Genomic DNA, 12,844 nt, shown 5'->3' with positions numbered 1-12,844 from the left:
GTTACTTTTACCTTGAATTATTATTCTATATTCAATATACGTTTTCTTCATAATTAATTATAAAAATTCATTCTAAAGAAGTATACATAATCCTAATTATTTAAGCTATTGAATTAAATAAAAAATTATCAATTCGAAAAGTAGTTCAACTTTATTGTATATCTCGAACTATATTAAATAATAGAATTTGAAGTAAACTTAATATAGTTGAGAGTTAATTAAAAAGTTATAATTTGATTGAATTAGAAAAGAAAGTATTTATTCAATATATTCTTAATATAGATTTAAAAGGTTTTCTATTTAAACTTAAGAATATGAAAAATATAGCGAATTATATTCTTAAATCGAAAGATACGAAATATATCGAAAAGCTTTAAGCATATTGATTTGTAAAACATTGAATTAAATTAAAAAAATATTTTTAATTATATTTATAATTTTCAAAAAGCTTTTTATAAGGATTTTAAACTTATTGAAGAATGATTTCGATTAATTACAAATAACGTGATTCATCACCGAGTGGATCATATCACCGAGTGGATCACTTTCACCTCAATTAATACATTCAAATTCATATTATTCAACAATCATTAATTTAATTGATTAAAGCTATTAAGAATCTAATAATCTAGAATCTATTATATCAATTTGACAAGTTCTTGTATTATAACTTATCTTTCCATAATTACTATAACATTAATTAGAAGATATTTCCCTATTAGAATTCCCTTTATTTTAATACTTATCACGTCGAATCTGAATATCAACTTTTTATTGAGATAATATATCCATAGCCTTCTGTTCAGTAAATACTCCTCCTTGATATATTTGTATCTTTTTTATATGTCAATATTGGCTTAATGCTTCATTAGCTTTTCAAAGTGTATAGTTTTCTATACTTAAAAGTGTATTCTTATATACTAATCTCTTTATATTCTTAGCTAGAATTAGTATAATCTCAAATAAAGATATAGAAGAGTTTAATTGATAACAAGTTATTTGAGATTTAATTAGTATTAATTGAGAAAAAGCTTTTATAGGATTATAAAAAGTTTGAGAGATCTAGAGATCTAAATTGAAAGGGGGGGGAGTAGGCATATAAATTCGAATATCTAATTTGGAAAGCACTACTTCAAAATCAAATGAAACTAATTCTGCTCCTCGAAACCCAGCTTTTATATTCTGATTTGTAATTGACTATTGATATACAGCTTTGAAAGCTATAAAGAATTCAATCTTTGAGATATGATTGATATATACTCTTATAAACCCTTCAATTTGAGTATTATATTTTCATTTTAAAGTACTAAAACATCCAATATTAAAAGGCTAAGTTAAATAATTTGAATATAATAATAAACATATATATTTAATATTATTCTCTTTATAATAGTTCTGGAATAATATTGATTTGTAGCTTTTATGCTTATCCAGTACTAGCATTCTATATTTGCCCTTAGTTCGATTTCTTATATGTTTATCAAAGTATTTCAATTATTCTAACCCTATCTTATTGTTCATCCATTCATTAGAAATAGATTTAATAGCTCAATCTATAAAAAGATCGATTTCTGTATATTAATTAAAAAGATATATCTGTCCTTGAATTATCAGAAATAAAGGTATAATGTTCCCCTCACTATTACTATATATAATCACTATTGTCCATTCTCGATTATCTGATTATATAACTTTACTCCTACCGGATTTCTTAAAACTAGTAATAACTATACCAGCATTTATAATTCCCATTATAAAGCCTATTTCATCGAAATTCTATAAATCACAATCGAGAATATCAAATTTGTCTTATATATTCGATATAAATCAAAACCAATCTCCAATAAACTTAGGATCTTTATAAGAAGCTTTTTGAAAATTATAAATATAAGTAAAATATATCCTTAACTCTTTATTACATTTTACAAATTGATACACCTATTACTTTCCAATTCTCTTTACTCCTTTTAATTTAAGAATATAATTTGTTATATCTTCCATCCCCTTATATTTAAATATAAAACCTCTCATATCCATATCAATTATATATTGAATAATAATCTTTTCTTTTAATTTCAAAAGATTACTACCATTTGATAGAAATTCAATACAAAAAGTAAAACCATTCATTCTATAATATAGTATTATATATAATATATTATATAGCTTGACAGATCGTTGAATACTAAGTTTTTTATCTTTTCGAATAGCTTTAATAATTAAGAGTATTCAAGCTTCATTATTATTCGATTACATAATAATTAATTAATAAAACACATATTGAATTGAGACATGAATATTTGAGGTGAAAGTGATCCACTTGGTGATATGATCCACTCGGTGATAAATCACGTTATATAAGCGAAATATAGTATTTTAAATAAAGATTTCTATAATTTCAATAAAATAAACTTTATAATGGGAATTATATGTATAGTAATAATTATTATTAATACTAAAAGATATAATAGAAGTAAATCTATACAATTAAGCAATCGAGAATGAGCTATAGTAATAATATATAAAAATAAAGAGGGCGAAATTATTCCCCTATTTCTAATAATCTAGGAACAAATTGTTACGGAGGTACCCGCACCGCAACATGGATTATAAGATAAACCTAAGGCCTTGGTGTTGGAACCTACGAAAACAGCACTGTAGGGACAGTTGGATTAAAGGGTAACGAAAGATAGCGGTAACCGAATCAATAAGCAATGATTAAAAGATAGGTACCTATCTTTTGTTGGCACCTATCCTACAGTAGGCACAGGAGGGATAGCGGTTACAGGTTATCTAGTAAGCACAGGTTAGATAAGCAGTAGTATCATATAGGTCACGGGGCAAGTGTCACGTGATGGATAGACAGGATAGGCAAGCTATCCAGGCTATCCGTGGATAGACAGGATAGACAGTCTACCCAAGCTATCCAGACGAGAACGAAGGTCTATATAAGGGAATGGGTTTCATTACAATGTAGAGCTTCGTGCTCAAGATCAATCATTAGTTTCATACTATAGTTACGAGAATTGCAACCAGTTACAACCTTATTGAATTCCTACTTGAAGTCTAGTCTAAACCACCTCGAGAGATCTCTAGACACTTCCACGTGACCCTAGAGGCAGCTCCCGTAACACAAATCCATCTCTCCAATTAATATACTAAAACCAATCTTTCTATAGAATAGGCTATTAAATTTATATCTAATAAATGAACAAATAATAAGATGGATTTAGAATAATTGAAATATTTTAATAAGCATATTAAGAATTAAAGAAAGAGTAAATATCGAATGTTAACACTAAATAAGTATAAAAGTTATAAATTAATAGCTTTTCAAGTATATTATAAAGAGAATGATATTATATATTTATATTTATTATTATATTCAAGTCATTTAATTTAATCACTTAATATTGACTATTTTATTAATCTAAAATGTTTATATAGTAATTAAATTAATGAATTTATCAAGGTATATATTAATTATATTTCGAAGATTGAATTCTTTATAGCTTTTAAAATTATATATAAGGAATCAATTACCTCTTAGAATATGAAATTAGGATTTCGAGGAATAGGTTTAATTCTATTTAATTCTAAAGTTGTATTCTCAAAATTAGATATTCGAATTCATATACTTACCCCTCCCTCTTTCAATTTAGATTAATAAATCTTTCAAACCCCTTATAACCTAATTGAAGCTTTTTCTTAATTAATATTAATTAAATCTCGAATAACTTGTTATTAAGTAAACTCCCCTATATTTATATTTAAGATTATACTAATTCTAATTAAAAGTATAGAAAGATTAGCTTATAAAAATACACTTTTAAATACAAAGAATTATACACTTTAAATAGCAAATAAAATATTAAGTAAATATTAACACATGAAAAAAACCTAATTATATTAAGGAGGAGTACTTATTGAATAAAAAACTCTTAATATATTATTTCAATAAAAGATTGATATTTAGATTCAATACAATAAGTATTAAAAAGAGGGAAATTCTAATAAAGAAATATTTTCTAATTAATATTATAATAAATATAGAAAGACAGGTTATAATACAAGAACCTATTAAAATAATATAATAAATCCTAGATTATTAAATTCTTAATAATTTTAATCAATTAATTTAGTTATTGTTGAATAATATAGCTTTAAAGTAACAATTCGAGGTAAAAGTAATCGATCCATTGATATGACCGACCCACTAATAAACTACGTTAGAAGATTACTTAAAGATAATAGTAATCTTATAAGTATTATAGCTATAGATAGTATTAATAATTTAGAATATTTTAATACGAGATTAAAGATAAATAGGATAAAGAATTTATTATTAATGAATTATTACAAGGACTTTAATAAGGAGTAGTATATGAGTATAATAGTATTAAATACTTATATTTCATTTCTACTCTAGAAAAAGTTCTTATAAAAGCTTATTGTTACAACGGATTAGTAACAGGCTGTAGAATCACTGACTTATAGGCCTTAGTGATTCAGTTGTAGTATATTGGGGGACATTAGGCACCTAAGGAGAGCCTTAGGCATGTATATAGTATTAGTTATAGGATATTTTAAAAATCTAGAATATAGTTCTTAGGATAGTAGGTTTTAGGAAAAATAGAATATAGTAAGTAAAAAGGCTTTACTAGAATTAATAATATCCTAGGGGATTAACCTTAGGACAAAAGGACAAGTTAGGATAATAGGAATTACAGGACAAGTGTGTTACGGGAGCTGCCTCTAGGGTCACGTGGAAGTGTCTAGAGTTCTCTCGAGGTGGTTTAGACTAAACTTCAAGTAGGAATTCAATAAGGTTGGTAACTGGTTGCAATTCTCGTAACTATAGTAATGAAACTAATGATTGTTCTTGAGCACGAAGCTCTACATTGTAATGAAATCCCATTCCCTTATATAGACCTTCGTACTGTACTGGAGCGTTCAGGACCTAGAGAGGTCCTGGACCTTTGGTCTGTATGGACCTACATTCCGTTATGCCTGTCATGCAGGGTCCATCACGTGCTAAGAGTCATGTGACGCGGTACCGAGGATGGACCGACGTAACAAAGTGTTATGTGATCAAAAGTCGATCGACTTATCGATCGACTTGTTGATTGACTTATTAGTCGACTTTAGTATAAAGGTTTATATAGAGAATGGATTTCATTATAATGTAGAGCTTTATGCTTAAGAATAATTATTAATTTCATTATTATAGTTACAAGAATTATAACCAATTATAACCTTATTGAATTCCTATTTGAAGTTTAATCTAAACTATCTTGAAAGATCTCTAGACACTTCCACGTGACCCTAGAGGCAGCTCTCGTAACACTTATATTATATATATACTATATGCTATAATCTTAATATAATAGCTAATAAATATTAAATATTATAATATTATAAAATTATATAATGTAGTTCATCAGCATGTAGATTATATAAACCACTTCGAAAATATATTAAAATCGAGGTTTTTTAATAATTAGATTTCAAAGACTAATTATTATCTTGAAGAAAAAAAGAGTTTTAAATAATAATAAAAATTTAGCTTTTTAGAAATATAATATTTATAGAAATAACTTTTTATTTATTAAAGAAATAAAAACTGTTACGGTTTTTGTTATAAAAAAAACTATTTCTTTAATAAGTATTATTAAAAATAAAGTTTTTTATAAAATCTTTTCACTAGGTTCTTGAAATACTTAAAAATTTAGGTTTTATAAATGAAATTCTTGAAAAATTATATTCATAAATAAAGAAAAGGCATGATTATGTATAGATAAATTTTGTATATAAAATGAAGTAGTCTATTTGATGATATGACTCATATGCTAATAAATCATATTAAACTTTACTCAAATGATATAATTTACTCATCCGGGCTACCAGTGGTAATCGTGGATAGGATGTGTGGCTCATGTGTGTGGCTCATTAGCTTGTCAATATTCACAACACAAGTATTGATTGACTGAGTGATTGATCGATCTTTTCATTCGTACTTGTGCGAAAACAAATAAATGGACAAAGCACAATCATCATCCTCGAGGTTAAGCTCTGTTGAACCTTACACGCCTCTTTCAACTACCTAGCACGCAAAACACGAGTATCCGGGAAAATCTTGTCTCCCAGATCCTAACGAACTAACACGTCGACCCCATGATGGTCCTCTTAAGATCTATCAACATTATGCATCTCCTTGTTAAATTTACAGCCTTTTCCAATTCGTGCACACCCCTTGTCAGGACATTGATGCCCTAATAAACACTTTTCATCTCCGCAATTCAACTTAGAGGGACATGGTTTGAAGCGTGAGATGAATCGTCGAGCGTCAATCCCTTTCTTGTCAAGCCTCTTCCCATGCAAGAAATTACACTTCTCATACGGACATTCCCCCAGAATATGAAACATGTTGCAGTGTTTTGTGTTTCTCATCACAGTAATGAGTGATGAAGGCGGGGAAATGATGGCATCGAGACGCTGTCCTTTGCTATTCCGAAGTACCGCATACTTACTTCGTACCGGAACAGCCACTGAAGAATCGCTGCTTTCCTCTATACTTACAGCATCCGAACCGACATTACCCAGCACTCTTGCAGCATAGCTGGGCGTGTCTGGAGTGGAACTTCTAGGAGGTGTGGTTGGTAATGATACCCGCCGGACTGATAACTTTGTGTTTCTGAACACACCCGGGAAGCGAGCAACGAGGAACTTTTCCTTCATTGTTGCTAATTCTTTAGCAAATGGAGGTCCTTCAAGCAAGACGATTCGATTACTCCTTGCAATATTTCCTACATATGGCTGGAGAATCCGCGCATAACCATTATCTGCTGAACCACCAAAGATGACCGCTCGGCATTGGACATCAGCCATATCGTGCGTGAAACATTCTACAACGAGTGTCAGTAACGGATTCTCCTTTCTAACAGATTTCATATTTCATGAATTTGGGAAAAGTACCTTTCAGCTTCGAATCCGCGCACTCCTTCCCATCACCCGCGTCCACAAAATCGCACATGGGGTGTCCCATATTGAAACCACGAACAAACATACCAAAATCATCTGCATTACCTAGAATTTTATTGTGACTGTAGGCCGATGCCAAGCCTTTCTTATTTGCATAGACTCGTATGCGGATTGAAATCTGGCTTGGTAACTCCAGCTCTGTTGAAAGATATTCGCACACTTTTGTTCTTAGGCGATGGACGGTCTCTAGCCCTCCTTGCTGAGAAGATTTGATGAATTCATCGCAAAACTTTCGACCATTTAGTGGCTGGTATAGTACGAATTTGATAACTCGGAAAAAGTTGCATTTGTACATACCGTCATGCAATCACCATCAATCAGAACTGACACATAACTATTAGAATCCTTCGGATGTTGTCAATAACGATGGTCTCATCTAAGAGCAATCATTAGGCAGCCATACGATTCTTTCTTCGATTCTCGCCAGATTTCCCTGAACATCAGAGAGTTTCGACTGGTACAATTTCGCAGTATCCTGTTCTCTCTCAAGATGTAACTTCGTCTCCGTCAGACCACTTTCCAACTCATTGATGCGGGCAAACAATTTCTACGAAGAAAATCGTCCGTTAGTAATGTGCGGGGTAGAAAGACGAACGACTAACCCCAATGAGTTGATCCTTTCCCTCCTCAACCTCTTTCAACTTGAGGAACTGCTCCTGAAATACTTCAAGAGAAACCATAGCTAACTTTCACAGCCCAACACATTAAACAAACAACTTTCACACCTTCATGAATACCTACTTGTAAACAAGTATTTAAAAGAATCGCAGAGGCACGGGGCTGACACCTTCGCTTTACATGTCATGTGAAAAATATGCAATACTACCCTAGAGTTGGTTCGATGTTGTTACCAAAGAAGCCCTGCACAAAGCCTTACTTCATACCGACTTGAACATTCGTGCATATGCTTCGCCAATAGATTATATTTTCGTGGGAGTGCACATCATGATGGCAGATTCTGTGTGGACGATGAGAGCCATTGCCTTCATCTACGAAAATTCAAACCAATCGCAGCTCGTAATTTATATGTGGAGTGTTTCAATGGCCTATGGCCGGGACCTGTCGCTTCATTCGCATCTACTATTATGAGTTCGATGCAGCCTTGCGCGCGCTTACAAGCCTGTAGGTTTAAATAAGTACAGTTCTCAGCTCCAAACTTCAAGGTTTCAGCAATCTCTTCAATTCTAGCATAATCTTGGCTCAACTTTCATTGCGACGGCTAGAGTCAGAACTTACCGAGTACTTATCGTTCTGCACTTCTCCACCACCGCTTTTTGGGTCAGCTACATGTATACCTTCGTTATCTTTCCTCGAATCATTCTTCCGTCCTTCAAAATCGGGGGTTTGTATGGGGTATTGAGAATATAATTAGTAAGTAAAGAGATCTAGATATTCTTTCCTCTGCATAACGTCTGCGCAGGGCTGTAGGTATGCTGTGTCGGGCGATGTGTACTTCCACGCTTTTTATACAAGGATACAAAGGCAACGCAGTCATGACTTGATTTATCGCGGAATTTAAATCTTCTACTTTTCGTGTTTGTTCTTTATATTCACATGGCCACTCTTCAATTCACTTCGTTTGAGTCATCTTCGTTCACGTATCAAATCCCAGACAGTCAAGATATATCGAAGTTTGTTGGAAAAACTCCTGAATTTTATTGTATCAATCTATATTGCGCCTGTGTGAGATTTACCATCCGCTATATGGAGTATCATATTCACACGAAAAGAATTACAAAACAAGTACCAACACCATATTAAACAAAATTTCCAACTCCTGATTAAGTACCAGCAAACATAAAACAAATTTCCCAACTCGAGAGCATCCAAAGCCTTGTATCTTTTACTTCAAATTATTCTTGCTTTTCTCCATCCTCCTTGGGTCCAAATTGTTTCCAAGCAAGGGCTTCTTTCTCCTCCTCCTTGGCTTTCTTCTTCTCGTCTTCCTTATTGACACCACCAAATTGATGAAATTCTTTGGCGTGTTTCTCATCGGCAGCTTTCTTTTCCTCAGCTTCCTTCTTTAGATCTCCATGTCCGCCATACTGATGAAATTCTTTGGCATATTTTGCTTCTGCTGCCTTTTCTTTCTCTTCCTGCTCCGCTGGAGTAAGGTGCACTGGTGGTTTGGGTCCGAAGAATTCCCATTTAAAAACTTGGATCCACAGTCTCTTTTCAGCAGGTTGCTTCTCTGCCTTGGTCACCAGTTCCTCTGAAGTAAAGTTCTGGATATCCTGGGTCGTCGCCATTCTCTTTTCAACTGCCGCAGTGTTCAAATCATACCCGTATCCAGCTAAACAAACAGTTCCTGGAGCCATGTTTTGAACAGTACTCCAGGTGCCGCTGCCACATTGCTGGAACGATGTTCCAGAAATACAGTTGAACTTGCCCTCAGTAGTGCAAGTGCCCTTCGTCTCAGGCTTGAACTCAATGATATCGTCAGCTTCAAATTGGATGGTGTAATTATCGTTTTTGTGATCATCCGACTTGATCTCAGGATATTCTTGACTTGCTGGTTGGGAAGGGGTCGTTTCAGGTTGGGTGGTGGTTGATTCGGATGGGGAAGTAACAACTTCAGGCTGGGTAGGGTTTGATTCAGATGAAGAAATAGTAACTCTAGGTTGGAGAACTGGGTAGGTATCGGGATAACCAGTCCCACAATGGTCATTGCACATGCCGGTAACGAATTCTCCCATCATGCCGTGTGGAGTCATGCCATGTCCAGCCCCACCAGCTTCGAAAAATTCCTTTGGTGGACATTTGTCACAAAAATCGCCGATAGGTCTCAATCGCGCTTTCCTGTAAGGCGATTCGTGAGAAGCACGTTTTTCAATCTTAGATTCTTTGCTGGAAACACCGCATGTGTCACAGCGTTTTTGCTACGATTTGTTAGCTAAAGCTCACGCGGTTGATCCGAGAGTCCAATGGTCTGGACCATAAGACTAGTAAAACAATATGAAGCTTTCAATGACCAAAACAAACTCGGCTCCTCAAGTGACTCGAGTGGTCTAATCAAGTTCCGGTATCGAATGCCTTCGATTGCTTGACTGCAATTGAGACTATCTACAAGGAGATGGAATATAACTTACAGTTGGTAGACCTTGTACTGAGGTGAAGGCCAAGATGGCAGTGATGACAGCTTTTGAGAAATGCATGCTGATTAATTATTGTCGTTGATGTTAAAGTGTTGTTGTGTGTCGAAGTATGGTTGTATATTGGAAGTATTGTCGTGTAGTCAAGTGAAGTAAAGGTGTATGAGTTGTCTTGATCGATGTTTGATATTTTAGGATTCAAGAAAGAACTTAGAGGAATGGGGATTCTCCAAACCTTTTATAGAAATTGAGAATTTAGTTTATCTGTTCTTTAGAACCACTGGATAGCAGAGTTTCATTAGTTTGGAGAAAATCTTCGCTCTCCTCGGGACTATGAGGTGTGATCTACTCAAGTTCGGTAGAGAATCTTGATATTACGCACACATTTTGGTCTAAATATAAGGTTTTGATGACAATCTTGCACTTGTTCATAGTTCACCAGGTGATGACTCTATTGTTGCGTGCTTGGCGATTGTAGCTTAGCTCAATTGGAGGCAAATGTCTTATTTAGTGTAAGTAGTAGTGAACCAAAGTCATCCGGTCTTTTTTGATGCGGGGCGATAGCTTCATTCGAAGCTAAGTTCAAGCTTTTATCGTCACTTTTCGGAGTACCAGTTGACTAATAGTTGCAATTAGTACCTTATCAGCTTTTCAAGTTCAAGAATTTTGATCTTAGTGGTTGATTTCACACAGCATTCCTGTACTGGTGCTTTCTCTGTGTCCCGAAGCTGGAAAAACTCGGGTATCTTGCCAAATGAGAATATCACTCATTTCTGACAAGATCTTCTTCTTCAATGCTAGTCTATGAATAAAAGCTTAGAAACACAGAAATGGTACATCTGTCTTTTAAGAATGAAAACTTAAATTCAATATTGCTCAAATCATTCCTATTTCTTAACCAAACCAAGAAAAATCTAGCCAAGCTTCATTGCTAGTCACTAGCACATCTTAGTCCATCCCTTAAATCATATTTTACGAAAACTGACGGAGCAAGAGATTTTATATACCTACCTACCAGTCATTGAAAAGAGTCAAACGTTCATTTCAAAACAGGATATTATTATAAAGATGAATCTCAACCTCTTCCTCGTCCCTCAAACCCCTCGTCTTTCCTTTTAAAAAATCCCATCACTTTTCATTCAACTCTCCCCAGGCTCTTTCCAGACTTGAAAGACAAATATGACCATTGGAAAATCCCCATACCCCGCATGCCACCGTCGCAGAGCCTCATCTACCAATTACTGTTGCGCTACCTACTAGTTACTGCACTAGTACGTCGATAGCTCGACGATCCCCATAAATTAAACATTTCTTACCATAAAGATTGGTGACCTAACTCACTTCATCCAAACTAAAGTATTGAACACCGTTGCCATAATGTCGTTTCGTCATTTTGCTGTAGAATTTTGGAACGATCCAGGTAAATTCTCTTGGTATTTCACCTCATACCTCGCGATAGCTCTAGCTCTAGCTCTAGAGAATCTGGTGAAAAGAATCTGATTTTTCATATCTAAAAATCACCTCCTCGAGGATTTCTACTCGAGTGAACTACTGCTCAGATGTTCTCTGAAGAAGGCACATATTTGGTTACTCACATTAGCCGGCTGAGTGTAACCAGATTTTGATTGTCATCATACATTGAGGTTTAGTGTTGAGAAACCCGGTAAAAGTGTACGATTGATTGTATCATATTCGTCATTTACATAAGTTGCTGAAACGAACAATAGCGCTCCTTTCCCCCGATTAATCCCGAAGTGACGATTCCAATTGTAACTTTTTTCCGCCATACTTCATAGTGGAGGATCAAAAGGTCCGGTGAAATCTGTTCGATATAAATTACCATCTCCTCGTCAAATAATTCCCCTTTCAAAGAGATGACGCGATAGGCCTAGCAGGCGGGGGACTAACAATCCAAGGAATGATTCGGAAACTTCTAACTAACATCATACCCCGTGATTCTACAATCAAAATGTCTTTTTGATGCACATCTACAATTCACCCCCTTCTTGATGTCCTATTTCGGAAGGCATTTCCTATTTGGGATACCTAGCTGGGGAAATCACTACCCACGACATAGGTGCGAATCTTGAGTTCATGCCTATACGTATATGATACGACTTGGTCATTTGAGTGTGCTGATGAATTAGTTTCCAGTTGATTTGATAGGTAGCTGATATTATATGTAGCTCGCTCTTCTGTAAGAATATTTCTGAGGATACAATTTTTGAAGAAATGTTGTCTCTTCCGATGTCTTATTCATGGTATTGACTATCTATCTTTCTATGTATCATGTTGAACCACAAGGATAAAGTAAACATCTTGAGTAGACTAGTCACCACTAATATCTTTCTTCAATAATCATTCCACAATCCCAGCTCCCCAAGAAAATAATTCAATCTTTTTCATCACCCCTCAATTTTCTCCTCAATTTTCAGCATTCACTATATATCTACAAACCCACCCCAATTGATTACCTAATAAGTATTCTGTATTTATAAAACCGATAAGTCAAGGAAGCATGGAGCCTTTTCCTCTTCCATTACCTATACCCCGTGATTTTCACCATTTGATGCACATCTACAAATCACCCCCTTCTGGATTTCCTAATTGGAAATGCTAGTTTGATGATGGACTACCCAAGGACAACTCAGCTTTTGTATCCTACAGTTTTCATTTCCTACCAAAATTTGTACCGTTTGTTTATGTATTGA

General features: G+C 34.1%; 2 protein-coding genes across 2 annotated transcripts; both read right to left on the bottom strand.

Moving 5' to 3' along the window:
- Window positions 1–6,186: 6,186 nt before the first annotated feature.
- Window positions 6,187–7,721, bottom strand: EAF01_004246 (uncharacterized protein; the record flags this gene model as incomplete). Its single annotated transcript, XM_038912500.1, has 5 exons — window positions 6,187–6,905; window positions 6,976–7,270; window positions 7,339–7,386; window positions 7,445–7,588; window positions 7,644–7,721. The coding sequence occupies 5 exons, from the start codon at window positions 7,719–7,721 to the stop codon at window positions 6,187–6,189; spliced, it is 1,284 nt and encodes a 427-aa protein (XP_038772184.1).
- A 1,173-nt stretch (window positions 7,722–8,894) lies between these two features.
- Window positions 8,895–10,196, bottom strand: EAF01_004245 (uncharacterized protein; the record flags this gene model as incomplete). The annotated part of the gene is made up of 2 exons (XM_038912499.1): window positions 8,895–9,920; window positions 10,131–10,196. The coding sequence occupies 2 exons, from the start codon at window positions 10,194–10,196 to the stop codon at window positions 8,895–8,897; spliced, it is 1,092 nt and encodes a 363-aa protein (XP_038772183.1).
- Between the last annotated feature and the right edge of the window lie 2,648 nt (window positions 10,197–12,844).

This window comes from Botrytis porri, assembly GCF_014898465.1.
Source record: "Botrytis porri strain MUCL 3234 chromosome Unknown BPOR_005, whole genome shotgun sequence".
Taxonomy (NCBI): domain Eukaryota; kingdom Fungi; phylum Ascomycota; class Leotiomycetes; order Helotiales; family Sclerotiniaceae; genus Botrytis; species Botrytis porri.
The sequence above is the reverse complement of the archived record's forward strand: the minus strand, read 5'-3'. Positions and strand labels throughout refer to the sequence as shown.